The sequence below is a fragment of the Camelus bactrianus genome, chromosome 10 (assembly GCF_048773025.1).
Source record: "Camelus bactrianus isolate YW-2024 breed Bactrian camel chromosome 10, ASM4877302v1, whole genome shotgun sequence".
Taxonomy (NCBI): Eukaryota; Metazoa; Chordata; class Mammalia; order Artiodactyla; family Camelidae; genus Camelus; species Camelus bactrianus.
Window position 1 is genome coordinate 49,387,076 of NC_133548.1, and position 26,725 is coordinate 49,413,800.

General features: G+C 52.2%; 1 protein-coding gene across 7 annotated transcripts in view; it reads right to left on the reverse strand.

Annotated features, from left to right (window-relative positions):
• Positions 1-26,725, reverse strand: part of ARRB1 (arrestin beta 1) — a 71,250-nt gene that overhangs the window by 34,351 nt on the left and 10,174 nt on the right. The window contains exon 1 of one of the 7 annotated variants that reach the window (XM_074372650.1): positions 2,420-2,605. The exons of 5 other annotated variants lie outside the window; for them this stretch is intronic. In XM_074372650.1, the coding sequence (XP_074228751.1) occupies positions 2,420-2,424 (5 nt within the window). In that variant the 5' untranslated portion in view covers positions 2,425-2,605. Of the gene's footprint in view, positions 1-1,903; positions 2,007-2,419; positions 2,606-26,725 lie in introns of those variants that run through there. One more of the 7 variants, XM_074372646.1, reaches the window with a different exon arrangement.

Consider the following 26,725-nt stretch of genomic DNA (forward strand, 5'->3'; position numbering starts at 1 on the left):
GGAGGCACAGGGCCCTGTGCACCTACACACTGGAGCAGGAAGACAGATACTCCACCAATAAACAAAACCCTCCCTCAAAAGCACAGCAGGAGGGTGGGATGATAGGGTGTACGATGCATCCAACTCAGCTCCAGGCTCCCCTTCTAGGGTGGGGTGCACCCCACACAGACGCACCTCTCCCTTCCCCTCCTCCATTCTGTCCCTGTGTCCCCTCAGCATCCCCATGAACCTGCATATCTCTGCTCCCCCGTGGGCGTGGAACCACGTCTTCCTTCGGTCATCTTTGGTATATAGCTGGTGCTTAGTAAGTATCCTGAATGGATGAATAAATGAATAAACACGAGCCAAACCCTGAGCTTGAAAATGGGGAAAAATAGAACTTGAGCCAAGAGGCAAATTAGAGGCAGGCTGCCTGGCCACCAGCATGAGACACGGGTGTGTGCGGCCTCAGCAGGAGCACGTCACATGCAGGGCGGCCCCAGACACTCGGCAGCCCGTGATTCTTCTAATGGGAGGACTTTATTTAAATTTTCATTTGTTTGGGTTTGTTTTTTTCTTTTCTTTTCTTTCTTTCTTTTTTTTTTTTTTTTTTTTGCCAGTTTGAACATACAAAGTTTTAGAGCTATAGAATAACGTATTATATTAAAACGAGATTAATGAGAAGTATTATTTTTCCCCCATTCTCACATTTTATACAACATCAGAACAGATTAGCAAGGTGGCCATCTCCAACTCTGCGTCACCCACTCTGGGGGCCAGTCAGGGGCCAAGAGCCCTCTGTGGTCGGGGGCTCTGTCCAGACTAAAAGCTATGGCCTAAGGTAGTGGCTCTTTCCTAAGAAAGAATTTTGGGGAGGAAAATCCACACCTGCTATTTTGCCAGACATAGTGCCCTTGCTGTGCTGGAGAGTGGCTTGGTACAGGCTCATAAGAACCGACTGTCACCTTCGTAGGAATTTTGTGAGCTTGTTGTTAAACACAGCCATTGCTGGTGGCTCTCTACTAGGGGTGAGTCTGTTCCCCGGGAGGGCATTTGACAATGTCTGGAGACATTTCAGGTGGTCACGACTTGGGGGAGGGGTGCTACTGGCACCTGGTGGGTGGAGGTCAGGGATGCTGCCTGCACCAGCCAGCCCCCACCTGGCCCTCAACAAAGAATCTCCGGCCCCAGTGTTAACAGTGCTGATGGTGAGAAACCCTGATCTAAACTTACAATTAAATAAATTATATTAAAGACAAAAGGAATACACACTCAAACTTATCACTTACTATTATTTTACTGTATTTCACTATAAAGATGGTGTCCTACTGTGCATCTCCTCCCAATTCCATGTTCAGACATCACGTTAGTCGGGGGAAATCCTTGGCAGGAGAACTTACACCACAGAAATCAGCAAATACTACAACCTCATCCTCTCTTTGTTTCCCGGCCAGTTGTTATCAGGGCACTATTGGGTGTGACACTAAGTAGAGAAGGGAAATTCACAAGCCTGGTGGGTGCCTCTAAGTTTCCAGCCCAGGCAGACAGCTCAGCACCAGCCCACTGTATGCAGTGTGGAAGCAGGATCCAAATGTAACCACGTGCACAAACTCTACACACCACACACACACACACACATACATTACTAAGCACACCCCATGTGCACACCTGCATCACACAGCCCACATACAACTCCCCCGACACACCCATACACACACCTCATAAATACACCTGTGCTCCCACAGCAGCCATCTAGCCAGACTGGACTAACTTAAATTATGAGAACAATAAGAGAATACCAGTCTGACTGACCATCTTCCTTGATGCGTCTGGACACCGCTGCCTTTACTCTCCCGTCTTCCCATGGTCTATCCTCCCCATACCCCCACACCCAGCTTGCTAAGGCAAAGGTCTCAACACCCACCTCCGGGGCACCATCCAGTGACCCCATCTCAGTGTCCATTCCTCTTGGCCACTGGAGCCCTGGCTGAGAAGTCCCCCATCCCTGCCCTGTGCCCTGCTTTCTGCAGGCTCCAGAGCAGAGCCTGGCTGGTTGTGACCTTCAGGGCCTGGCCTCCACCCCTTCCCAGAGCCTATGATGAGCAGTTCCCTTGGTGACTCCACCCACTCGGGGACTTCAGCTGCCACCAGATGCTGGTAAGTCCAAACCTCCATCTCCAGCCAGAGTCTCCCGGACCCCACACCCACCAGCCTTGGTACATCTGTATTTAGATGTCCCCTGACTCCTCAGACAAGTCCCAAACAGACTTCCTGTCTGCCCACACCTGTCCCTTGCCTACACTCTCTGCCCCTGCCCACCCCAGAGGTCAGCACACAGGAAGTGCTCAAGGCACATCTCATGGATAAAGGGATAAATTACATAATATCTATAAAGAAAGGAAAAAACAAACTTCCTTATGAGGCAGATAGGAAGTCTTACCCCATTTTACAGACGAAAGCCCTGAGTCTCGGTGAAATTAAGGGGCCAGCCCAGGAGCCGCAGCCGAGGCAGGGGGCTGTGTGTGGGGAGGAGGGAGGCCGTGTAAGACCTGGCACTGGGGGCTGCAAGCAGCAGCCAGGCCAGGGTAGCCCCGCAGGATCGGCTCTCCCCAGCCCCAAGTGAGGGGGTTAGTTACAAAGAAAAGGAAAAGGCGTTCCTGATATGCGTCCTGTTTCCTCTCCTCCTCTGGGCTTCTCAGGCCTTGGAGGGCGGATGTCTCTGGGCTGGCAGCACTCAGCCAGTACACGCACGGACAGGCAGGGGGTCAGGGTCTCCCAGGGCCCCTTCCACCCTAGCAGTCTGGCCTGCATGGAGTCAGGGGCTCCTGAGTGACCCTCAAGTTTCCCTTCCCAGCCCAGAGGAGCCTCCCTTATCCCTAGTGAGTACTCGTCACAGCCAGACACCTCCTTCCATCAGACTGTCCCATAAAGGCACCTCCACTGGGAAGCCTTCCATGTCACCCTTACTTGCTCCGAGGGGGCCCTCTACAGCCCCTCTTCTTCCCTTCCTCCCTGCCCCTCAGCCACCTAGTCCATTACTCTGCCCAGCTCTCTCTGTGGCTATTGCCTGCAGATGGGAGCTCCCCATGAATCAGGCCAGGGAGCAGGGAGCAAAGGCAGAGGCCATCAAATGGGGCTTCTTCAGTGAAAGAACAAGATGAACCTCCTCCATCAGACAGGGAGATTGGGGCCTTCCTGAGGACAGGTTAGATCTCCTCTGTCAGGTAAGAATTTCGCTGAGGGAAGTGGCCGTGACTCCTCCATCAGATAGCAGGCTCCTGCAGACAAAGCTCATGCCTCCTTCCAAAGACAAGGAGCAGCTAAAGGACAAGAGGGCTATGTCCTCTCCATTAGATAGGGGACCCCGGGAAACAGGAGCCATGTTCCCCCCATCAGATCAGAGTCTCTCTCCTAGAGGACAGGACCATGTCCCCTCCATCAGACCAGGAGCCCCAGAGGGCACACTCCCTGTCTGCTGCCTCCTCAGCAGTTTCTAAAACAGTCTTCGGCTCAGTCTAGGACACAGAAGGAACTCCCCCTGGGGCAGAACTGGGGGAAGTCGTGCCCACATCCTCCCTTGCACAGGGTCCCATGCCAACTTCCCATTCACGCCCTCAACTGAATGGATGCTGCCTTGCCATCTTTAAGACAGCCATGTGTCTATCTGGACAGAGGCCAGATGTCTTCTATTTCAGGCAGGAACACTGACTTCTAGAGAGATAGCAATGGGGACAACTGGGAGAGCCCTAACAAGAGAATGCCCAGGACCAGATGGGCAGTGACCAGATGTGTGGGCTGGATGGGTCTCTGCTCCCGACTCTGCTAATAAGTGGGCACACCTCTTCCCCCTGTGGCCACTAATACCCCCCACCCATCTCCAAACTTTGTCAGCACCCACTGCTGGCCAGAGTGGCTGGAGGCATCAGGGAGGAGGGAGAGCAGGGCCCTTCCCAGGTCCCACCTTGAGGATATCACTGGCCTTCCCCGGTGCTGTCGCTGAGCCTGGTCCAAGCTGCCCCCACAGCCGTCCTCCCTACATGTGCCCGCTCCAGGAGCTGCTATTAGTTAGCATCGATCTGCAAAGTGCTTAGCCGAGACATTTTATGAGCTCAGCCTCACCCAGGGCCCTGGGGGCTGAGAGCAAGAGGTGGAAACTGAGTGGGAAGCCCAGGCCACTTGACAGAGCCTGGGAACAGCTGAGCCCCAACACGAAGATCCAGACAAACCCAGGGCCAGCATTCAGTAAATGCTAGCTAAACACATGTTCACTGAAAAGCAACCTAACTAGATCTGGTAACTAAATCCAGGTGTATTTTTTTATTAAGAAAGAATTAATATTATTATTATAACTGATTTTTATTAAGTGTTTAATACAAGTCAGGCACTATTCCAGACACTAGAGTAACTCACTCACTCCTCACAAGCACCCGGTAAGGTTGATCCTCCCCACTCTACATACAGGAAACACAAGGAAGTTAAGTAACTTGCCCAAAGTCACAAAGCAGAAATAAGAAATGTTAGCAGCTCAAACCATCTGCTTGATAAATTAGGAAGTAAAAATATATTAACAATGATCTGTTTTAAAAGAATCAGACACTTTTGAAAGATATAACTAATCCTAAGTGTGTTCCAAACCAAATACTTTCATTATCGGACATTCCGTGGTATACTTGGGATGTAAGAGGTTCTCTGAAAGAGCAGTATCACAAGTGTAAAACATGCGCTTGTCAGTCATCTCAAAATCATGGTTATCCTTCTTTTGAAACTTCTAACTAAGCAGTTTTACTAAACTTTAGAATACAAGCCCCCAAGACCACAATAACAATTATTTTAAGATTTCTCATTTATTTATTTGTCATATGCTAAATACTTCACCTATTCCTCCTGTTTCACCTTGAGGACAACTCAAGGGAAAAAAGACATTACTCCGTTGAGGAGGGCTTCCTCGCACCTCCATGCTGAGGGCACCCATCCCATACACCTCGTTGGTGGGCATGATCTGGCAGGTGTTTGCCCCTCCAAGATGGGAGCTGCTCCAGGCAGAGACTGTGCTTGGCACAGACAAGGTGCATTACAAAGGGCTCGGGGTTAGACAGGCCTGCTGCTTCATCACTCTGCGCTTCAGCTGTCTAGGGGGTGAAGTGAGGTCCCGGCACATAATTAGAGCTCTGTAAGTGGTGAAAATACTAACCACCACCATCACCATCACCACCACCACACCATCCCCGCAATGAACAGACTTGCTGGGCGGCCCTCAGCAGGTCCTTGATGGACAGAGTTCAGCTGGGTCACCAGGTCTCCGAGAGGGTCTTGTTACCTCATAAGGGCCTGGGCAGCTGAGAGAAGATAATGGGTATGATGAGTTCCTGGGAGGCCAGAGTGCTGGGCAGAGACAGTGGCCTGTTATTAGGACAAGGCTGTCTTAGCGAGCATTTTTAAGAAACACATTTCCATTACTTCCAAGAACACAGAGGCTTGCAGATGAGGTGGGCACAGCAAAGCCAACCAAGAACAGCTGCCCTCAGTGAGGCAGCAAATGGGGAGGGACATTCTGTGGCATCTCTGAACATCTCCCCAAACCACACCCTGGGGCTTGGTAATCCACCTTCCACCTGCTCCTCACACACGTCCCTTCCTTAGTCTTGGGGGACAGGGATAGGGTGTGAGAAACCTTCTAGGAGGAACAGTGCTGGCCCCTTTCTTTGCCACCAACCTGTTTGGAGTGACAACCAGCTCCCCATTCCCTGACCTAGATGTTCAGGCTGTCTTTCCCGCAACCTGAAGAAGGCCATGCAAACAGTGAAAGGTGTGGAGAAGGGCAACTGGGAACAGGGTCCAGATCTCTACCCTGGCACTTTATGGTTCCTGACCTCACCTGTCCTCACCTGGACAATGGGATAACATGATCACCTCCAGGGTGTCGAGGAGAATAACTGAACTGATGTCTGCCTATGCTTGGAACATAGTCCAAGTTCAATATATGGTAGGATTAGGGCACTGAGAGGCACCAGAAGAGCCAGGCTATCCAAGTCCCTGGAGAGGTGGGGAGGGGAGGGCGGAGGCAGATAATCACAGGTTAGAACACACAGCGAGGAGGTGGAGGCACCTTTGACCACCATGCCAAATCTCCCAACATTTTTCTGGCCCTCTCTGTGTATCTAGTGGGCCCGAGGCACTGGGACACCTAGGGGTCCCTGGAGGATGACAGATGAGCTTATGGAATATACTCCTTAGGGCCTAGACAGCCTCTCTGGAAACACTCTCCCCCTCCTTTGGCTCAGATGTCACCCTCATCAGAAAACTTCATGACCAACATGGTCCCCTTGGTGTCCTGATTATCAGTTGGTAGTCCCGGGCAGTGAGCATGAGCATTTACATCACAGAAAGTGAAGGGCTCTTGTACCTGGATGATTGGTTACCTGCTTTGAGCTGGGTCTCTGTGAGTCTGATTGAGTCCATCATGGGGGCCTTCTCGCGTCTAAGGGCTGGACTGCCCTGCAGAGACCTTGCCCAGGCCAGCCCCCGGGAGACCAGCTTCCCCAGGGCCTTCGCCATCCTGCTTCTGTTCTACCACAACCACAGTGACCTTAAGAAGCAGAGTAGTCTGTGGGGAATGCACTGCCCACATATGCAGGGAAGACATACACAAACCAACAATATCCTGCAAAAGGCACCAAGAGAGGGTTATAAAGAGGGTGAGAGTAACTCTGGGGAGGGGGTAGCTCCATTCTTCCCAGATGGCCAGGGGGCTGCTGAGGAAGTTACAGAGATCAGGTGACATCTGAGCTGGGACTTGAAGGATGACTAAGAATTTTCCAGGTCATCAAGGTGCAGAAGAAAGAACGTCAAAGTGACGTGCATATGTATGGAATTACACATCCTTACAGAGCAGAGTGCACATTTCAAAATCACTGTCTCATTTGATTCTCTCCAATCCCATAACAGTGTTATTACCTACTCCTCCCTGCACCTCCCTCCCCCCGCACACACATACATGCAAATAAGAAAAGTGAGGTACAGTGAAGGCAGATGATGGGCCAAAGGGCACATGGTGGCTGACTTCTGGGCAGAGGGAGGGGTGGGGGATGTGTGCTGGCTGGGATGGCCCTCTTCTCACAAAGGTGAGGGTATTCCTCTCAGGGAGCAATCCCTCACTCCCGGCCCCTGCTGTCCTGTGATAACCCTCCTCCCATCCCCAGCATACCTACACACTCCTCCGGACCCCAGGGCCTGTCAGAAGGGGCAGCCGGCAGAGGGACAGAGCAGCTTGGCTAGGGCTCAGCAGAGGGGGTTGAGGAAGAGCTGACCATTTTCTAAGGCCCAACCTGGAGGCCCTGCCCCGCCCTCTCCCATTCACCCCAACCGCTGATAACCTCCACCTCTCCCCCTGTAAATCTCCTCTCCTGGCCTCTCCTCTCCCCTTCTCTTGAAGCAGCTGCTGCCAGCCTCTCCCTCTCCTCCCTCCACCCCACGCCCTCCCGAGGGAGCTGTGAGCTCAGCCTTTCCCATCAGCCGTCCCTGGGAATGATGGGAAATGCTCGGCAGGCCAGGAACTGAGAGGAGGCCAGCCCCTGAGAGGGAGGAGGAGAAGCAGGGCTTTTCTGAGGGCCGCTGGGGGCATCCTGGGGGCAGGGCTCAGTTCTGCTGCTTCCTATGAATCCCAGGCTGGGCTTATGGGTGCAGTCTGCCTGACCACATTACACGCTCTAGATGAGGTGGGCTCCAACTGCTGGAGCCAGGATGGGCCTCTCTTTACAGATGGGGAGACAGAAGCCCAGGGAGAAGACAAAAAAAAAATGCGTTGAGGGACTGACTGCCAAGTCCCAGGTACTGCTTGAGCCTTTCATACTTCTTGTCTCATTTAATCCTCACAACTACCCTGCAAGGAATGTGTGATAGGCTGAATGATGGCCCCCTGAGATGCTCACATCCTAATCCCTGGAACCCTGAATCTGTTACCTTACATAGTAAAAGGAACTTTGCACAAGTGTTGTTAGTTAGGGATCCACAGATGGAGAGATTACTCCCTATTATCTGGGTGGATCCAGTGTAATCACAAAGGTCCTTATAAAGCAGGAGGCAGGAAGGGCAGAGAGAGAAAAGGCAAAGTGAGGATGATGGAAGCACTGAGAGAGAAACTGGAAGATGCTGTGCTGATGGCTTTAAAATGAAGGACGGGGCCAGGCACCAAGGAATCCAGGCAGATTCTAGAAGCTAGAAGTGGCAAAGGAAAGGAGTCTTCCCTAGAGCCTCCAGAAGGAACGCAGCCCTGCCAACCTATTTTAGGACTCTGACATCCATAACTATAAGAGAATAAATTTGTTTTAGGCCACTAAATTTGTGGTAGTTTGTTACAGGAGCAATGGGAGACTGCTGAAGTAGGTATTCCCAGTCCCATTTTGAAGATGAGGAAACCGATGCTCAAGAAGGCACACGATGTCCTCAGGTCCTGCAGGCCCTCCTCCACACCACCCTGGCTCACTGGGGATCTCCACAGGCTCTTAAAGTTGGGAGCCCCTTGGCCAGGGCTTCAAGGTTGGGGAGAGTCTGAGGAGGAGGAGGCAGAGGTCTGCTGCTTGTAGGGCCGAGGCTGAGGGCAGGGAAGGGATCTGGGGAAAGTAAAGCTCTGCTTGAAAGGGGCTGTAGTGTGGCTGGGGGCTTCTGGAGCCAGTGGCTGAGTCCTATCCTGCCCAGAACTGGGAAGCAGGGAGGCATGTGACACAGAGGAAGGGCTCTGGCTGTAGAGCTGGGCTCAGGGGGCTGAGTGTTTGCAGGATTAACTGAGATGAGATGAAATCCCCCCATTATCTCTCTTTGATCTTGACAAAATCCTTGGGAGGAAGGCTCCTTATCCTTCTTCCTGCATTACTGGTGTGGAAAATGAGGTCCTGAGGATTAGTGGCTGGCCCAAGTTCTCACAGACGGTAAGCATGGAATCTGGGTATTCATAATGATCAACATAATGAAAAGCATCAAACCATGATGGATGGCTATTGAATGTTGTGTGCCTGACACTGTGTTCATTGTCCCTGATCAAGTCCCTCCTCTGCTTCAAACTGCTTAACTGCTTCCCACAAGTCCTTCGCAATCTGGCCCCTGCTCACCACTCCAAACCCCTTCCACCACATTCCCCTGTCTGCCATCCTCCCCACCAACACCCTCCAGCCACAGTGACCTTGGTCCCTTCCCTGGAGCCATCAAACTCGTTTCCACTTTGGAATCTCCCACAGGGTTCTGGGCCCCCTCAGCCCCAGGCCACTTGTGAAGGAGAAACCATGGGTCCTGGCCACTCCTGCTCCTCCTTATGGGTAAGGAAGGGAGCAGAGACAGGGGTCAGCCCTAGATGGCAGGCCTTGAAGGCTGGAGCTGAGAGGGCCTGGGTAAGCTGGTCATTTCCTACACAGTAAAGACAACAGCAGCCTGGAGGTGTGGGGGCAGAACTCCCCAGGGGGTAAGCCCACCCAGATACATAGAGGCTAGCACACTGGAGCTGAAGGGGCCTTGAAGAATGTTGGGTCCCTCCCCTCAGGGCACACATGGTGACACTGAGGCCCAGAAAGGGCAGAACTTGCCCCTGGCTCCACAGTGTGTCACTGTGGGAGCCAATCTGAGGTAGAGGTAAAGCTTTGGGGTCTGCCACTCACTTGCTGGGTGCACTTGGGCAGGGAGGGAATCGCTCTGATCCTCACCTCTAGAATGGGAAAAGCTTGCCATTTTCAATGAATGCTTAGGAAGCACCTGGTGCAGGTGAAGCCCAGGATAAATGAAAGCTGTTCTCACCATTGACAGAGCTGGGCCTGGACTCAGGACACTGATGTGGGAGTGCACCCCCTCTCAGCGACATAGCTGGTGGGTTTAATTTAACCCCCAGGTTAGACCCAGGAAAGCACCCAGAGAGGTGGGCACTCAGCTGTCTCCAAAGCCACTGCTTCTGGGCCCTCAGTGCTGGTCAGACCTTGACCTTGGCTGATCATCTCTAGGAAGGGTTTTGTTAGCCTCGTTTGCCTTACAGTTAAAGAAAGGACCCCCCAGGGAAGCAAGCCTGGACCAGAGGGGCTCCTGGTCAAAACCCGCACTTCCCACTTCCACGTGGAAAGAGGGAAAGAGGAATTGACCACATACTGAGCACTTCCTGCAGGTGGTGCTGTGCTTGGGCTTTTGTGCGCTCGCTCACTTGACCCCCACCACCCAGAGGGGATTAGAAGGCCCACTTGCTGAAGAGAAAGCCAGAGGTTTCCAGAGGGTGAAGAACTTGCCTGTGGCACCAGCTGGTAAAGTCCTGTTCCTACCCTGCTCCAGGAGGCCTCCGGGCAAGGGCCCATTCCTATTCCAGAGCACTGCGTCTAGGGCCATTTTGAAGAGAAGGAACCCAGACTGAGCCAAGGCAGACTGACCCGCCTACAGCCCGCTATGGCCATCTCCTCCCTCCAGCGCTTCTCACCTCACCTCAACCTCCCCAGAGATCTGTTATTAATAAACTATGAAAATACCACACCATGATGCTGTTGCCTCCGTCTGGAATGCTGTCCAGCCCCACACCAAGTTCACATCTACTTCAGCTTAGATTTTTGCTCATTCGGCACTTCCTCAGAAAGCCTTCGGTGACCCCCAGCTAGGGCAGATCCCCACATCAGGCACCCTCAGCTCTTCTCACAGTGTGCACCTCCTGCCTTCTGTCTCCCTGCTCCAGACCATAAGCCCCATTAAGCCAAGGACAGAGTCTGTTTGCTGCCATGGTATCCCCAGAGGTGAGCCCAGTGCTGGCACGCAGCCTCCGGAAGCCACTCTACACTTGCCTGGGCCAGGCCCCACGCCAACTGCTGAAGCTACACATTATGTATAATCCTCACGATTACTCTAGGACGTGGCGATTATCACCCCCCACATCCCCATACAGATGAGGACAGCAAGACTCAGAAAGAAAGTGACTTCCCCGAGGACACCCAGCTAACCTGGAACACGCTGAGACCAGCACCTTGGGCCGGCTACAAAATCTGTGGGCCCAAGTGCAAATGAAAACATGGGGCCCCTTGTTCAGATTTCAAGAGAGAGACAGAAGAGCATTAAATCAATCAAGAGGCACTTCTGAGCTCAGGACCCTGAGCAACTGCCCAGGTTACATGCCCTGAAGCCAGCCCCAAGGGCACCCGTGTACTCTGACTCCCAGCCCAAAGCCAGGCTCCTCCCACGGAGAGGCCCTTTGGCATCGGTCCCCTAAGACGGTGGTTCTCACACTTGAGCTTGGGTCAGAATCACCTGGGAGGCTTGTTAAAATCCAGTTTGCTGGGCCACACCCCCAGAGCACCCTCTCTCAAGGTGAGATGCAGGCCTGGGAACCTGCATTTCTAACTGCTGCTTTCTAAAGGTGGTTGCTGATGTTGGTGCTGGGGCCTGAGCCACAGAAGCCCTACCCTGAGGAATGCATATTTAATAGGGCATTCCAAATCCAGGGCCTCTCAGAAGAAGAGATTTCTGGTGGGCTATCAGAGTTGAGGATGCCCGAGGTCCTTCAAATCATACTCAGGCCTCAGTCCAAAGGGCCAACTCTGCTAAGAAGGAGAGGAGCATGGGGGAGGACAGGGAGAAGCAAGGTGGAAAAAGGAAAACTTTATACAAATTACCCTGTTAATTTTTGTAACAATTTTGAGAGGTAGCTTCTATTATCTTTATTGTAGAGAAAACCACAGCATAAAGAAGGCAATGATTTGTCCAGGATCACAGTCAGGAAATTATGGAGACCATATCTGAAGCTGGTTCTATCTTAGGTATGGTCACAAAGTCTGCTTCAACCATCTGGCCCTGACAGGTTCTAATCCCATGACCTGCTCAGGCCAGAGGAGCAGAGCCAGGGGCCTTGGGTTGGATTCACACAGTCCCAAACCCTGACAAGATCTGAAAAGCCCCGGCAAACCCCCAGGGCCCTCTGCTCACTGCCTGCCTGCCCTCCAAGGTCAGGCCTGCAGCTCAAAGACCTGCGACTCAGCAGGGCTAATTGCTGGCATCATTCTAGCAGGCCAGGGTGCCCACCCCCAGATCAGAAGTTCCTTCCACATGCAGGCCCTTCTCTCCAGCCTCCCCTCCCACTACTTACTCACACATACCCTAAGTCCCAGATCACACACCATCTGTTTCAGGGTTTGCCCACACTATTCCTTCCTTCCTGGAATGCCCTTCCTACCCTGCCTATCTGTCCAACTCTTACCCATCCTTCAAAACCCCAGGTCAGCTCTTCCGCCTCTGAGAAGTCCTTCTTCATCACCTTGTTCATCCTCACCGTTCTGCCAACTTCTGCTTCCCTGGCTGCTCCTCCAACCATTCATTCTACAAATATTTATTGAGCATCTGCCTTGCTCCAGGCACAGTGCAAGGTGCTAGAGGGGCAAGGCTGAGTTCCGTCAGGCTAGGATATGGGTCTGCTTCATTCTATGAGCCTCTGCCAGGAGGGTGACAGAGAGGGGGACCGGTGAGGGTCCCCAGGGAGTGATGAGACCTCAGCTGGAGATTTGAAAAGGTAGTGCAAATGCTACATTTCAGGCCACTGCCAAGTTGTGGGGAGCAGCTACCCAATGCCCTTGGCAAAGCAGCATAAAACTACTACCAAATGAACACAAGACATTTACGTGCATCTGTGCCAAGGGGCTGCACTGGCTGTGGGCTCCCCAGGAAACCGAGGGCCAGAGGGGGACAGGGAAGAACCCCGAGCAGGAGGCAGCCCTGAAGTGGGCCTGCAGCCTCCTCTCCCAAGAGATGTGTGAATTAAACAGTGAACGAAGGAGGAGTCAATGTGCCCCCACCCTGAAGTACATGCCCTGCGGACCCCTCCTTGGGGGCGGAAGGCATTAAGGGCGCACTCTGGAAAGCCACAGCCCACAGAAGCCCCAGGCGGGGGAGGATGGCTGCTGCCCGCACAAGGAGGAGAGAGGCTGGAGTGGAGCCAGGCTGGCAGAGGAAACATCTTGAGAGGGAAGAGGGAGGAAGGGAGGAGGAACGAGAAAGGAGGAAAGAGCCAGACATGCAAACACCTCCGTCTCCTCTTTCCAACCAAAACAGAATCCCCAGCAGACTGAGACCTGTGAGGAAGGAGACAGGGAATGAAGCTGGGGCCTCAGAGGGGCGGGTGGCTGGAAGGCGCCCAAGGCTGGAGTCTCTAGAAGCTGGGTAGCCCTGCCAGGGATGAGGGGGGTGGGGAGGCCCAGGGTTCACCCAGCTCTGTCCCACAGGGGCTGAGGCTCAGAGAGGGAGAGGATGTGGACTCCACCTGGTCACTCCTACTGCTCCTTCAAGACTCACTCAGGTACCAACTCTTCCCAAAGCCCCTGGGCCCAACCTCTGGGCTGGGCTGGGCTCCAACATAAGAGTTAGCACATACTCAAAAAATACTGCACAGCAAAACTGATCTGATGGAGGAGTCCAGGCCTAACCTGTAGAAAGCCAACAGTCTGGTGGGAAACCCAGGGAATTCAAAGGAGGGAGTGCGGGCACCAAGGCAGCTCTGGACTCCCAGATAGCCAGGGACTGTCAGGCACTTGGGGCCATCCACAAAGCCTTAATGGAGGCCTTTTCCTCTGATAGGACACGCTACTGGGATAGGAGTCAGGAGGAGCCACGGGACTGGGGAAGAAGGAGGCATCATCTTTGCCCCCTACTCCCACTACATACACACCCACACATCCTCAGCGCTTGGGGCGGAGGGGCTTCCAGGGACCTGGGCTCTGGGACTTGGACAAATCCCTTGACATCTCCAGGTCTCACCTATACAATGGGGGCTCCCCATCCCCCTTTCCTCTCAGGAGAGCCACAAGGAGAAGGACAGCCCTTCAAGCAGGTGAGAACTGAGGCCTCTGGTATGACTTTAGCACGTGGGAGAGACTCTCACCCCACCTCCTACTTCCATCCCATTCCTGCCCCGCCAGCATCTTCCTTCCTCAGGCCTCCATCACGGTACAGAGCCTGGGAGACAGAGGCTTTGGTCGGGAGAGTAGGTAGCCAGCCCTGGGGCCCAAGGGGAAGAATGGCCCCAAAGCAGATCCACTTCCTGTTTCTAGGGGCTTGTCTCTCCTTCTTCCCTTCCTGCTGGAGGAAAATCCCCCTCCCTACCCATGTTCTTGCCATGATCGTGATGACTTGTGTCTGGACTTTCCCTCAGCTGACGGGCTCTAAGCTGCTGCAACACAGGGGTCCTTCTTTCTTTCACTTTTTTATTACAGCAAACCAGTCTGCCTCCGCTGAAACCTTCACTTGCTAGAGGTCAAGTGACCCCCCTCCCTCAGCCTGTTTCCTCTTCTAAAAAGAAGGAGCAACAATAGGGCCTACCCCATAGGATTGTTCTGAGGATTAAATGTGCCTGCCACCTAGTAATATATATTAGCTCTTATTACTAATAATAACAGTCAACAAATATCGAGTGCCTATTGTGTGTCAGATGCTGTTGGTCACCAGGGACACGTGGTGACGAGGGCAGATCTGTGCGATGGTCCCCTCCTGGAGGGGAAGACAGCAGGGCTCTGTGTTGCCTAACTCTGGGGGGTGCATGGCATAGACCACGGTGCCAATGGTGTCCCTTGCACACGTGTGACACAATAGTTCTGCAAGACAGATAGCGAACAAGTGGGCTAGCAGTAAGTACGCAGTGACTCTCAGGCTACACGCTGTCAAGTGCGGTGCTCCACGAGCACAGGGAGGGTGACTGACCAGCCTGAGAGGTTGAGCTAGGAGCTGAAGAAGAGGCAGTAATAACCCTGAAAGGGGTCAGGGATGGGGATGCTGCATTGAAGCAAAATGAAACAAAACCTGCATCGCGAAGGCTCTAGGGAAGAAAGGTGCTGAGGGAGATGGTAGGTGAGGCCAGCAGGGCTCGGTCACCAGGCAGCCTTGGTCAGGAGTTGGGATTTCACTGTTGCCGTAAGACGGCAGCAGGGTTTCAGCAGGGAATGGACACAATGTGATTGTACTTTAATATGCTCACTTCAATGGCTGGGTGGAAAAATGGAAGGGCAGAGAGGCTAGAGTGGACAGAGGGAGACCAGTTAAAAGCAGGATTAACAAGGCTGCCTTGGGTTCAGATCCAGGATCTGCCATTTATTCACTAGAAGACAGATCACAACAGCACTTGCCTCCTTGGGTTGTCATGAGGATCAAATGAGCAACTGCACGTATGTAAAGAGCTTGGGACAATACCTGGCCCGTGGAGAGTGCGGTGTGTTTAGCTGGTATTATTCATCCAGGTGAAAAATGAAGGTGGCCCAGACTAGAGAGGTAGCCGAGAGAGAAAGAGAGGAACAAGGCCAGACGCCAGGGATAGTATCACCAGGTCCTGCTGGAAGCACCCAGCTGCTGCAGCCCAGTGCCAGCTGCAACCACAGGAGAGGCCCTGAGCCCCAACCACCCAGTGACCTCTTCCCACATTCCAGACCCACGGAAACCGGGAGATAAGGAGATGGATGTTGTTTTGAGCTACTGTTATTGGGAGATTGGTTATGTAGCAAAAGATAAATGGAACAATTCATGTTGAGAGTTACCCAGAGGGAAACTCCTCTCCCCCAACAGGAAAGAAGGTGCCCCTTAGGTGCCAGAAAGGTGTGCGGGGGAGGGGAAAGGGGAGGGGGCAGCCCCAGCCCGGCATCTCTGCGGCCTCCAGGATTCTGCCCTTGGGAAGTGATCATATTGCTTCAAAGCTAATCATTCCAGCATTATTTAGAATAGCCAAAAAAAAAAAAAAAGTGGAAATAATGTAAATGCCAAATAAGGGGATGGTTCAGTAAATGGTGGGGCATTCATAAGAGGAACTCATGTCATTAACAAACACGGATATTTGGATAAGTTAAGGACATGGGGAATGCTGAAGGAAAAAAAGCAGTAATCCAAGTGCCACGCACAGTTTAAGCACGATTGTGTTTGAACACCCAGGCACATGCACGCACACACGTACACATACACACATAGCAAGGAGCTCAAAGACCACCCTCCAATTTTTTTTAATGTTCTAAGTGATGAGATTATGGATGATTGCTGTCTTCTCCCTGTCCAAATGTAAAGGGTTTTGTGTTTTTTAAAGTAATTATTGAAAGGTAAATGTCAGTTCTTTCAAATGTTCCCTCAGAACACTGGTCATTCCCCTCAAGGATGACAGCACTAGAATGGCAGCCGGTGGGGGTAAGGGTTCTCACCTGCTTTGGTCACGGCTGGTGCCGGATGCTAGAATGGTGCCTGGGACAGAGCAGGCCCCCGGCCAGCATTTGCAAGGGAGTGAATGAATGGTGCAAATCAGACGCCCAGCATCCCTGTCTGGGCAGCCTCCCTCATCAGCCCTCAGGCAGGGACCACGTCCCACCCCACTCTGTGTCCCCAGGGTTCAGCATAGGCCTGGCACTGAGCAAAGACAAATGAATGAATGAAGGGCTGAATAAATGAATATTCTGGCAAAGCAACTCTCCTTGATCATAGTGCATTGAGCTCTCCAGAGCCAGGATCTGTGTGTGTCACAGGGTGGTGCCTGTGCCTGGGAGAGAGAAGAGGATAAGAACACATCGGGGCTTTCTGTCCCTCCCTTCCTCCTCAGGCCCTCCCTGTTCAGCTGTGACTTTGCCTGTTAGGTCCCTACTTCCACCACCAGGGAGGAGTTCTGGAATGCCTGGCTCAAACTACTCAAGTCATAGCTTTGTTTTTAAAAGAAGAGGAGAGAGAAGAACAAGCTCCTCCCTGGAAAGACTTTTCTGCCCTTTTGCCCTGGGACAACCTCAGGGACGTCTGGGAGGGAAGCCAGCAGGTGGAGACTGAGTTCCAGGAGGGGAGAGGAGGGCAGGTGGCTGGAGTGTGAGGTGGCGGGGTGGGGGGTGCAGGTGTTAGAGGGCGGTGCTGGGGTGGGGCAGGTACAAGAGCTGAACAAGATTCCTCAGGGGGTGAATGGGAGTGAAAGCGGCCAGGTGGTAGTGTGTGTGTTGGTTGGTTATCACAGTGAGGGCAGCAGAGGTGACGCGCTGAGGACGGCAGTGGAAAATGTGTCAACATGGAGTGGGTGACAGAGCGGGGAGAAGCAGCAGCTAGAATCAGATGGTTTTAGTCCAGGAGGGCTGCGGTCAGACTCAGCCTGAGTGATTACTGGTGGGGGGAGACCAAAGGGGGCTGGCTGTGCCTGAAGGAAGGCAGAAGCCCAATCCTGAAGGCTGGAGCTCAGGCTGGATCCCCCAACCTCTACTGTCCCAAATGCCAGCCTAAAAAAGACTGTCTACTTTTTATAAATCATACCTCAGCAGACGTGACATCTCAGACCTGTCATAAAATAGGCTAGTAAGCTATGTGGCTCAGAGGTCTGGAGGCCAGAAAATGCTGAGAAGAACCCCAGAGCACAGCCATCCTGCCTCTCCCTTGACAGGTAGGGAAACTGAGGCCTGGGCAAGTCCTCCCTCCAAGCCCAAGGCACCAGCCTCCTAATCCAGGGTGTTTTCAAGAGGAGGCCCGCCTGATCCCAGGGGAGACAGTGCTTGTGCAAGCAGCTCTGGAGAAGCAGGAGGTGATGAACAATTTTCATTAACAGCTGAAGCTGCAGGCACAGCAAGGGGAGGAGGGTACCAGGACGTGAGGGAGCTCCTGAGAGCAGGCCCTGAGTCATGCTCACAGCTGTGTCCCCAGAGAATGCAGCCTTGGGCCTGGCTCAGTGGGGGTGCTCAGTAAATGAACAAATAAATTAAAATGTGAATGAGTGATAGTAACAGTAGCTAACACTTACACGGTACTTACTTTGTGCCAAGCACTATTCTAAGCACTTTACAAATATTAACTCGCTTAATACTCATGAAAACTTTAAAGGTTTCTCTAGTAAAAGATCTAGATTCCCGTAATAAAAATTTCATTATTCCCATTTTACAGATGGGGAAACCAAAACAAAGAGGGGGTGGAATAGCCTGCCCAAGGCCACACAGCTTTGCACCCAGGCAGTCTTGTTCCAGAACACTTGGTCTTAACCAGGCTGCCAAAGTGCCATCCCCTGGACACATTTACCCTGTCATGGCTGCTCGCTCTGCCCACTCCTTGTCCAGTAGCCTCACCCCAACATCCATGTCTCATCTTCAGTACCCCTTCCTCAAGATGCTGCCTTTTTTTTTTTTTTTTGATTAGCCATTTTTTAAAAAATTATTGAGGTAAAAATCACATCACATAAAATTTACCATTTTAAAGTGAACAATTGGTGGCATTTATTACATTCACAATGTTGTGCAAAACCACCACCTCTATCCAGAGCCAAAACATTTCCATCCCTCCACAGTAAAATCCATCACTCCTAAGTGGTTTTTTCCCCCAGCCTCCCCTCCCCTCAGAACCAGCAACCACCAATGTCCACTTTCTGTGTCTATGGACATATCCATTCTGGACATTTCAAATAAATGGAATCATACAATATGTGACCTTTATGTCTGCCTTTCACTTGGCACAATGTTTCCAAGGTTCATCCATGCTGCAGCATGCATCAATACTTCATTCCTTTTTATGACTGACTAATAACACTCCATGGTATAGACAGACCACAGTTTGTTTACCCATGCATCCATGGGTGGACATTTGGGCCATTTGTTTCCACTTTCTGGCTACTGTGAATAGTCCCTTGCTGCCTTTTGATCCTCACCATGACCCTGTGGGTGAGGGCTAGTGTTCTGTCTCAGTTTCCAGAAAGCAACACCGAGGTTCATTCATGGTAGAGACAGTGACTTGGACTGAAGCCCCCTACCTCCCAGACTAGAGTGTCCTTCCCTACGTCCTCGTGTTCAATCAGCCATTCACCCATCCCCCGGGTCACACCTTCCCCAGGCATCAGTTACCACATACCAGGCTCCGCACCGGGTGCTGGAGACACAGAGTGGATGGCTCAGGCTGGGCCCCAGTCTCCACCACAGCCTGAAGCCCTAGACATAAGCCCTGCCCAGCCCAGGGGCTCCAGGATCCAGGCCCAGCATGTTCAGAATGGGTACATTTTCCTCCCTGGACTCAGCTTGCCTCCCTCCAAAGAGGGAAGATGGCCCCCAGCAGAAGGCTCTAGAGGTCTGCACAGCAGGACTGTGGGGTGGAGCAGGAGCTGCTGGGCTGAAAGGGCCTTCAGAAAGCACAGAACTCACAGCCCTGGAACTGGGTGGGGAATCAGGACAGTGGGGAGAGTCTCCCCTGCCAGTCAGTCATTTCCCTCTGAGACAAAAATGCATTAGAAGAAGCGCTTTGCCAGGGTCCTCACTACGCCTTCCTGCTGTGTAGCCTTGAGCCAAACCTTCTCTGAGGCCTCTCAGCCCAAAGGCAGGGGCCCGAGGATCTCAAATTTCAGATTCTGGTCTGGAATCAGTAGGGTGACCCTTCCTATTGAAGACTGCTTCCATTTGAGCCATCTCTTTGTGTAAGATGCGGTGGCTATGGCCACTAGAGACCCTGAGAAGCCACCCGCTTCCTAGTCCTCCAAGTAACCTCCTGCAGCCAACATGAGCCTGTTAATGGAACCAGACTGAGGGGGTTCCCAGCATTCAGTGCAGGGACAGTCTCAGCTCAGTCACTAACAGTCACCACTGCCTCCTCAGGCCCCCTTTACACATGACAGGGGCCAGACACATACGTGATGAATGAATAAATTAATGAACGATCAAACAAACATTTCCTCGGTGATTTCCCAACATCTCCCCTCACTTCTCTAGTCCATTGTTCTACACAGCTGTCATGTGAACCCTCAGATCCTGCCACTCCTGCAAGCTGTGTGTCCTTGGGAAAATTCCTTAATTTAGCTGAACCTCAATTTCCTCATCTGCAAACAGGGATTCTACTTGTGGGGTTTTTGAGGAAGATTAAAAAAGAGAGAGAGCCTAGGCCCAGCATCTCAAGGGCTAAGGAGGAGTCCAGGAAAAGCTGTTGAAGGAAAGCTGTTTCTCTTTGGCACCCCACCCCACCCAACCCCCACCCCCAGCCCTAATCCTCTAATCCTGCTTTGTTCCAAAGTCTGGAGGAAAGAGCCTAGCCCCTGGGCCAGCCCTGTCTGGATGTAAATGTTTATGTCAAGCCCAGCCTCCCAGGGACAAGTTACTTGCTCTGCTTGTAATTAATTGCAGAAGGCCCGACTGGGTGATAAACTCCGCTGGGGAAACATAAACAGTTTGTACAGAGTTCCAAATCCATTGTGAGACCAGCAGAGAGGGTCTATGAGGAATGGAATGTTCTCCCCAGTCTCCTCCCAGCCAAAGGCCATGAGGTCACTGAAGGTCAGAACCAGAAGGACCCTGGAGATCATTTGAAAAACAGGAGTTGACATGATGGGGTGCTCAGCTTGTTTCAGGCACAGCTGAGGACTTGATTATCTGGGACCACTATTCTGCCCATTTTAAAGATGAGGAAACTGAAGCTGAAAGAGGCAGGGTGACTCACCCCCAACTAGAAAGAGCCTGGGCCGGGAGGGACACGAGATCTGACCTCAGAGAAGAAAAAGAAAAGGACAGCCACTCACCCAACAAAAATGTACATGCACCCCTTGTGCCAGGCACTGGGACCTGGGGACACAGCTACTGTGGCCCTTGCATTCCAGTGGGGAGAGGCGGATCTCAAAGGCTGACCAGTGATTTGATTACAGGAGTGCTAAGCACGTAGAAAAAAAGAAAACCAAGTCACTGGTGCAGAGGGTCCCAGCAAGTTACAAGTGGCCATTCAAAGTCTGTAAGGCAGAGACCACACAGTAGGCCTCAGGCAGGAGAACATAGTAGGTGCCCAGTGAGTTTCTGGCTAAAACTTAGTGCTCTTTTCTTTGAGCCAGTGCAGCTTCTCGCCAACCAATTCAAGGTGTATAGAAGGTACTGTGCCAGGGCTGGGGTGTGATGATGGACCAGCAGAACACAACCTTTGCCCCCGGGAGCCCACAATCCAACCGAGGGCACACACAAATGAGTAAAAGGGTGCGGAGCGACACAGGTTGATGAGGGTCATGGAGCAGGGGAGAGGAGCAATCAGCATTTACTCAGTACCTACTGTGTGTCAGGCACTGTGCTAAGTCCTAGATTATCTCATTTAAGCCTTACCACAACCCTGGGGTGCTGGGGAAGGATATTATCACCCCCCTTTTGAAAATGAGGAAACTGAGGTTCAGAAAGATTATATAATGTTCTCAAGGTCACAGACATAACAAGCAATAGGGATGGGATCTGAAATCTGTCCTGACACCAAAACCAGGTTTTTTCCTCATAGCACCCACCCCTATCTCCTCCTCCCTCACCTCCCTGAAGGGCACACTGAGGTTTGAAGTTGAGAGGGGCAGGAGGCAACCACCACTAGTCCACCCTTCCCCAACCGACCCTGCCAGCCTGGCTTCCTTTCTGATCAGGAAAGGTCAGCTGAGCCTGCCAGGCTCCTCACCACCATCACCTCCCCTACAGCAGCAGGAAAGGTCAGTCCAGACTTCCACCCTGCCCCTCCTCCACAAAAGGGCCACTCAGTTGAGGACAGCTCCTCCCCAGGGAGCTTCATAGCTGATAAACACTTTCAGACTCTCAGCTCATCTGACCACCAGCACCCCACCCCAGCAGCCGGCATCCCCAGCGCTCAGCACCAGCACAGGTGAATCTGACAGCAAGACTGGCTCCATTCCAATAGAATGGGTGGGCTCCCCGAGCCATTTCCATGTAGCTTCCACCAACATTTACTGAGCTCCCATGATAAGGCAGGGGCTGTGCCAGGCAGTTACATCTGTGGTACATTATTTAAAACTTTCCACAGCCTTTTTAGGTAGGTATCATGCCCATTTCACAGATGAGTAAGACTGAAGGCAGAAAGTCCTTTCCAGTCTCTTACTGACACAGCAAGCAGGAGCTGTGGGTTTGGCCTGGCCCAGAATTGGCTCCCCCAGAAGCCTTTCAGGTCCTGCCTCAGCAGGGAGGCCTCTAACTGATGACAAGGTCCACAGTGGGATGAAACCTCCCTGAGGACATGCAGCAACATGGCACCAATCTCCTGGCACAAAGGACCCCTGGTCAGAGGAGGGGCAGATCCAGGCTTGAATGGGCCCGAAGCTCATGTAGTCTGGAAGTTGTCTTTAAAAAAGAGGACAGAAAATATCTTCTTCCTTTTGTGCATTTCACAACCCCCCTGAGCCCGTGGACACCTTGCTAAGCCTTGGAAAGGGCCCTGGAGCACGCAGGCCTGAAGCTGAAGCTGCACCAGCCTCACGGTGAATCCGCCTCTGGGCTGGAGGAAGGGCCCAGAGGCGATCCGAGCACTACCCGCCTTCACAAAGGCCCTGCCTCCAGCCCAACAGACAGACGAGGCTCCGGAACAATCCTTCTTCTTGTCACGTGTCCCGCTGCTACTAAACCCTCCCAAGTCTGTCTGTCCATCTCTCTCATGCCATGGTTTCAGAAGCAGCAGAGCTCACCTGAGTGCAAGGCCTTCCCACAGGGTCTGTGTGTTCACATGGACAGCATCGCTGGAGCACAACCCTGAGGATCCTTCCAGGCCTGGGTGGGCAGGGTTGGCCCCCACCTGTGCCTGGAACCCTGGCAGGCTGGCAGACGCAGCTCTACCAAGAACCGCATCCCCAAATCTTTGAAGGCTATGACACTGCTGACCAAGTGTTCCCACATCCCACTGAGCGCACACAACAGCCCTACAGAAGCAGACAACAAATGACACCAGTTGTGCACCTACTATGTGCTAGACATGCCGAGGGGACGACCACAAGCGACATCTCACAGACGCACTGGCAGGAGAGGCTGTATCCCCCTGAACAGGTAGGGAACTGAGGTCCTACTCAGTCTCTGGGCCTGGGCTGAAGAACGGCGCTGCAGCCCTGCTCCCACCTCCCAGCCCAGGCCTCCACCTAGTCTCATCTCAGTCTGAAGTGGACAGCTCAGAAGGCAGTGGGCAGACACACCAGAATATAGCAGGTGGAGGAACAAGAGGCCAGCAGCTTCTGAGGCAGAAGAGCAGCTGGGGGCTCATTACAGGTCCTCCTAGAGGAAGTGGACACCAATGACTGCCTTCTCTCTGGATGAATCCAAGGAAGAGTACATGGGCCTTGGACGCCTAAACCTGCTTGAAAGCAACAGCCTTACAGACTCAGGGCCTTGTGTCTCCCCACACCCTGCAGGGAGGGCCCCATGACCACCTCCCACCTTCTACTTGCTGGGCCTTCCAGATCCTTCATGAGACTACCTCTCACCCCACAAGCCAGCCGCCCAGCCCAAGTCCCACATCTGTCTTTCCCTTGTGGTTCATTCATCCATATATACATTCTACAAACCCTCATGGAGAACATAGTGTAAGGTGTTCAACTGCCCCATTCACCCAGGACTGAAGGTTTTCCCCAGATGTGGGACTGAGACAAACAAGGAAAATTGGGATGATTGATCACCCTACTGTACTGTGTGCCTGGCCCTGCACTGGGCCCTGAGGACACACTGGGTATGGTTCCTGCCCTCAGGAAGCTTGCATTCTGAGAGTACCTCTCATTCTAGGAGACACCACTGCCAAAGGCACCTGCTCAGCACCTCACACACACTATCAAGGGCAACCTTATGAGGCATGTATCATCACCTCCATGTACACATAAGAAAACTAGGGCTCAGAAAAGTGAGTCACACAGCTATAAGTGACATGTCAAGATGTGAATTCCAATGAGACAGATAAAGGAAAGGGTAAGCTCCAGTATGAACATTAAGACGGAAAAATATGGACATGTTTTACTTAATCAATTTTTGTAGCCTCAGTTTGGCATGTCCTAGAGGTTCAGAAAATGTGTATGGAAGGAAGGGAGGAGAGAGGAGGTATATGCTTTATTTAATATTCTCCAGACTAGGAGATCCCAACCCCCAGTTCAAAATGCATACATTTCCCTTTTCACAGTCAGCCTCAGCTGTTTTCTTTCAGCTAGGGCCAGGAAGGAAGTGAGAAGAAGGAAAGAGTGCTTCTCCTTTGGGTCAGCAGCTCAGGGCTCACTTCCTCCAGAGAATTTTCCCTGACTCACTCCTCCACGCAGTACCCAATTCTGGCCCCCACTTATTTGAGTACAACAGCCACGTGTTTGTGTGTGTGTTCGTTGGGGGGAGGGTACTTGTACTCCTGCTTCAATGCACTTCTGCAAACCTGGACCTCGCCAGGCTTGGCCAGCCCCAAACAGGAGCTGGGGGTCCAAGAGGTACCAGAGACAGGCCTGCCCTCTAGCACAGGAAACTGACATGACAGCAGCCAATTACAAAACAACACACTATCATGAAAGCCTGCAAGGTGCCAAGGGAGCATGGAGGAGGGCATCAACTCTGCCTGGGCAGGGAACACAGAGTCAAAAAAAGGTGTCATGCCCAAGCACACAGCAGGTGCCCAATGCAGTTCAACTGCATTGTGTTCAACTGAACTGCATTGGGCTTAGGTTCAACCCTAAAATACAAGGGAGATATCACCAGGCAGAAGAGGAAGGGATTCCAGACAAAGGGATTGGCTTGAACAAAGACACAGACACGTGGAAAGTACAAAGACTGTGGAGGAACATTCAAAAAAGTCCATGTAGCCAGAGTGTTGGCTGTGTGGCGAGGAGAGCTGGGAAAGGAGCATGGGAAGGAAGGGCCACCAGAAGAACATGGACTGTCTCACAGGAAATGGGGGGGAACTGATCAGTGTTTAAGCTGGAGAAGGACAGGGTCAGATGTGAATTTCAGAATAAGAAGAGCATTTGGCAGGGGGGTGGGGGTGGTCAGTGGGGAGTGGCATTAGACTGAGCAACCAGAAGACTACTGCAACAGTCCAAGCCAGAAGTGGGGCTCGGACCGAGCTGGTAGCTGTGGAATGTGGGGAAGAAGAGCACTCTGGTGATGAGGACATGTATCCATCACCACCAGGTTGAGTGCCCCAAAGGTTAGAGTTTCTCTTCTCCGTGGAGTTTGGAACCTCTCCCACCCCAGCACCAGCTCTACACTCCAACAGAAGCTGGCCTGGGTCAGGGCTCAGTCCGGAATTGGGTCATCGTTCTTGGTTGAAAGTTCTACTAAAAAACTTTTCTTTCCTTTTTAATTTTTATTTTGGGCAAAGTTGACTCTACAAAATTGTGAACATCAGAGATGGCTGGATTGTTTCAAGTATGCATATGGAGTCCGCGGTTGCCAAAGTCAGCACTCTAAATAATATGAGAAATGAATATGTGCATATTAACTACTCCATTATGCCGTGTGATCATCTTTGTCATTTTTAGGATATTAAAAAAAATCTGTTGCAAAGAAAGTTCTCCTTACTGAGTTTAAAAATGCTTCCCGGTTTCTTCCACTGCCCTGGAGCTATAGAAACCCATAATAAAATCAACCTGCTAATGTGCTGGGTGCTTTCATTAGCACATATACAACAGAGAAAGGATGGAAACTTCATGCCCAGAGGCTGAAAAACTCAGCGCACAGACACAAAGCTACTGGTAGAGGGGAGGTGAGAACCCCAGAAGTGTCACCTTGCTCTACCACGCCACTGCTCGCCTCCGTGTTCCCAGAGACCCCCCTCAGAGCTGCAGACCATGCGAGTGCCCGACCCCACCCCCGCTCCACAGCCCCAAGCCTAGAGCTATTTCTCATAAGATGTGATTTTCCGGCTCTTTCATGTCCGCCACTCGTCTGAGAAAAGTCATCTGCAGGATCTTCCTGGCTGGAGGGAAGGCTTTGCTCCCACTGCCCTCCACCAGAAGAGACCGGGCAGCCCCTGGTTTCCATGGTGGGGTTGCTGAGCCCAGTGTCTCCTTATATATCTGCCCCATTTCTTCTGTTCGAGCCCAAACACTGTAATACCACATTGCAGAGCTCTTACTTTTCACCCTAGACTCTGTATCCTCAAGCAGTCCCAAGGCACCCTTTGCTGACAGCAGATGAAGCAAGTGTCTGACACTGTGCCTGGCACCTAGTGGGTTCTCAAGTATCTAATAAAGGAAGTCAGTCCCCGCTGAGAACATCGGTCCCAGGAACAACTCCAACAAGTGTCACCTCTGCCTCACGTCAGACTCACTATCCAAAGCCTGCCTGCTACAATGACCCCTTCTTCTCTCCACTTCTGGGAAGCTGCCTCCGACACGTACCCACTGGGCTTGCTCTGCTCCCAGTATAAACTAATTCCCATTACCCCATTCTGGGAGCATGTTGGGATGATCTATTTCCTCTCCCTCAAAAGATATAAGCAGCTCGAGGGATGAGACTTGTCTGTTTCCTCTTCATACCTCAGGTGCCCAGCCCAGGGCCTAGGAACGTGGCAGATACACAGGTGTTTGTTCACAGGAACCTCCCTGGGAAGGCAGGGGTGGCTGAACAGAAAGGGTATAAGCCAACCCTGAAAACACCTAGCCCAGAGGAACCTCCATGCATCCTCAACATGATGTTCCTGCCATCCTGGAACCCAGGACAGCCAGGTCCTGCCTGTGGGAAAGGGCTTGGTCTTAGGTGGGAGACAGGAGCAGAGCTGCTCCTTAAGTCAGCTTCCCACTAGGAGAGAGACAGGTCATGAGGGTGGACCAGCTGGCTTCGGGGACGTGCCTGGACTGGAGGTGTGCAACTGGCACAAGCAAGTGCTCAGGAAACGTTTGTGGAATTGAGTGGAACAAACTAAAACACACTGGCTATCTGTTCAAACGGCTGCAGAGAGGCCAGCTTCCCTCTGGGGCACTTTGCAGGCAAATTATCTCAGGACACGGCCTGTATCCTCTAATGAGGCTTCGCCCCTTTGCAGCTCTGCTCCCAGGAGTGTGGGAAGGGGGCAGTGCACAGGGCCTACCCCAGTG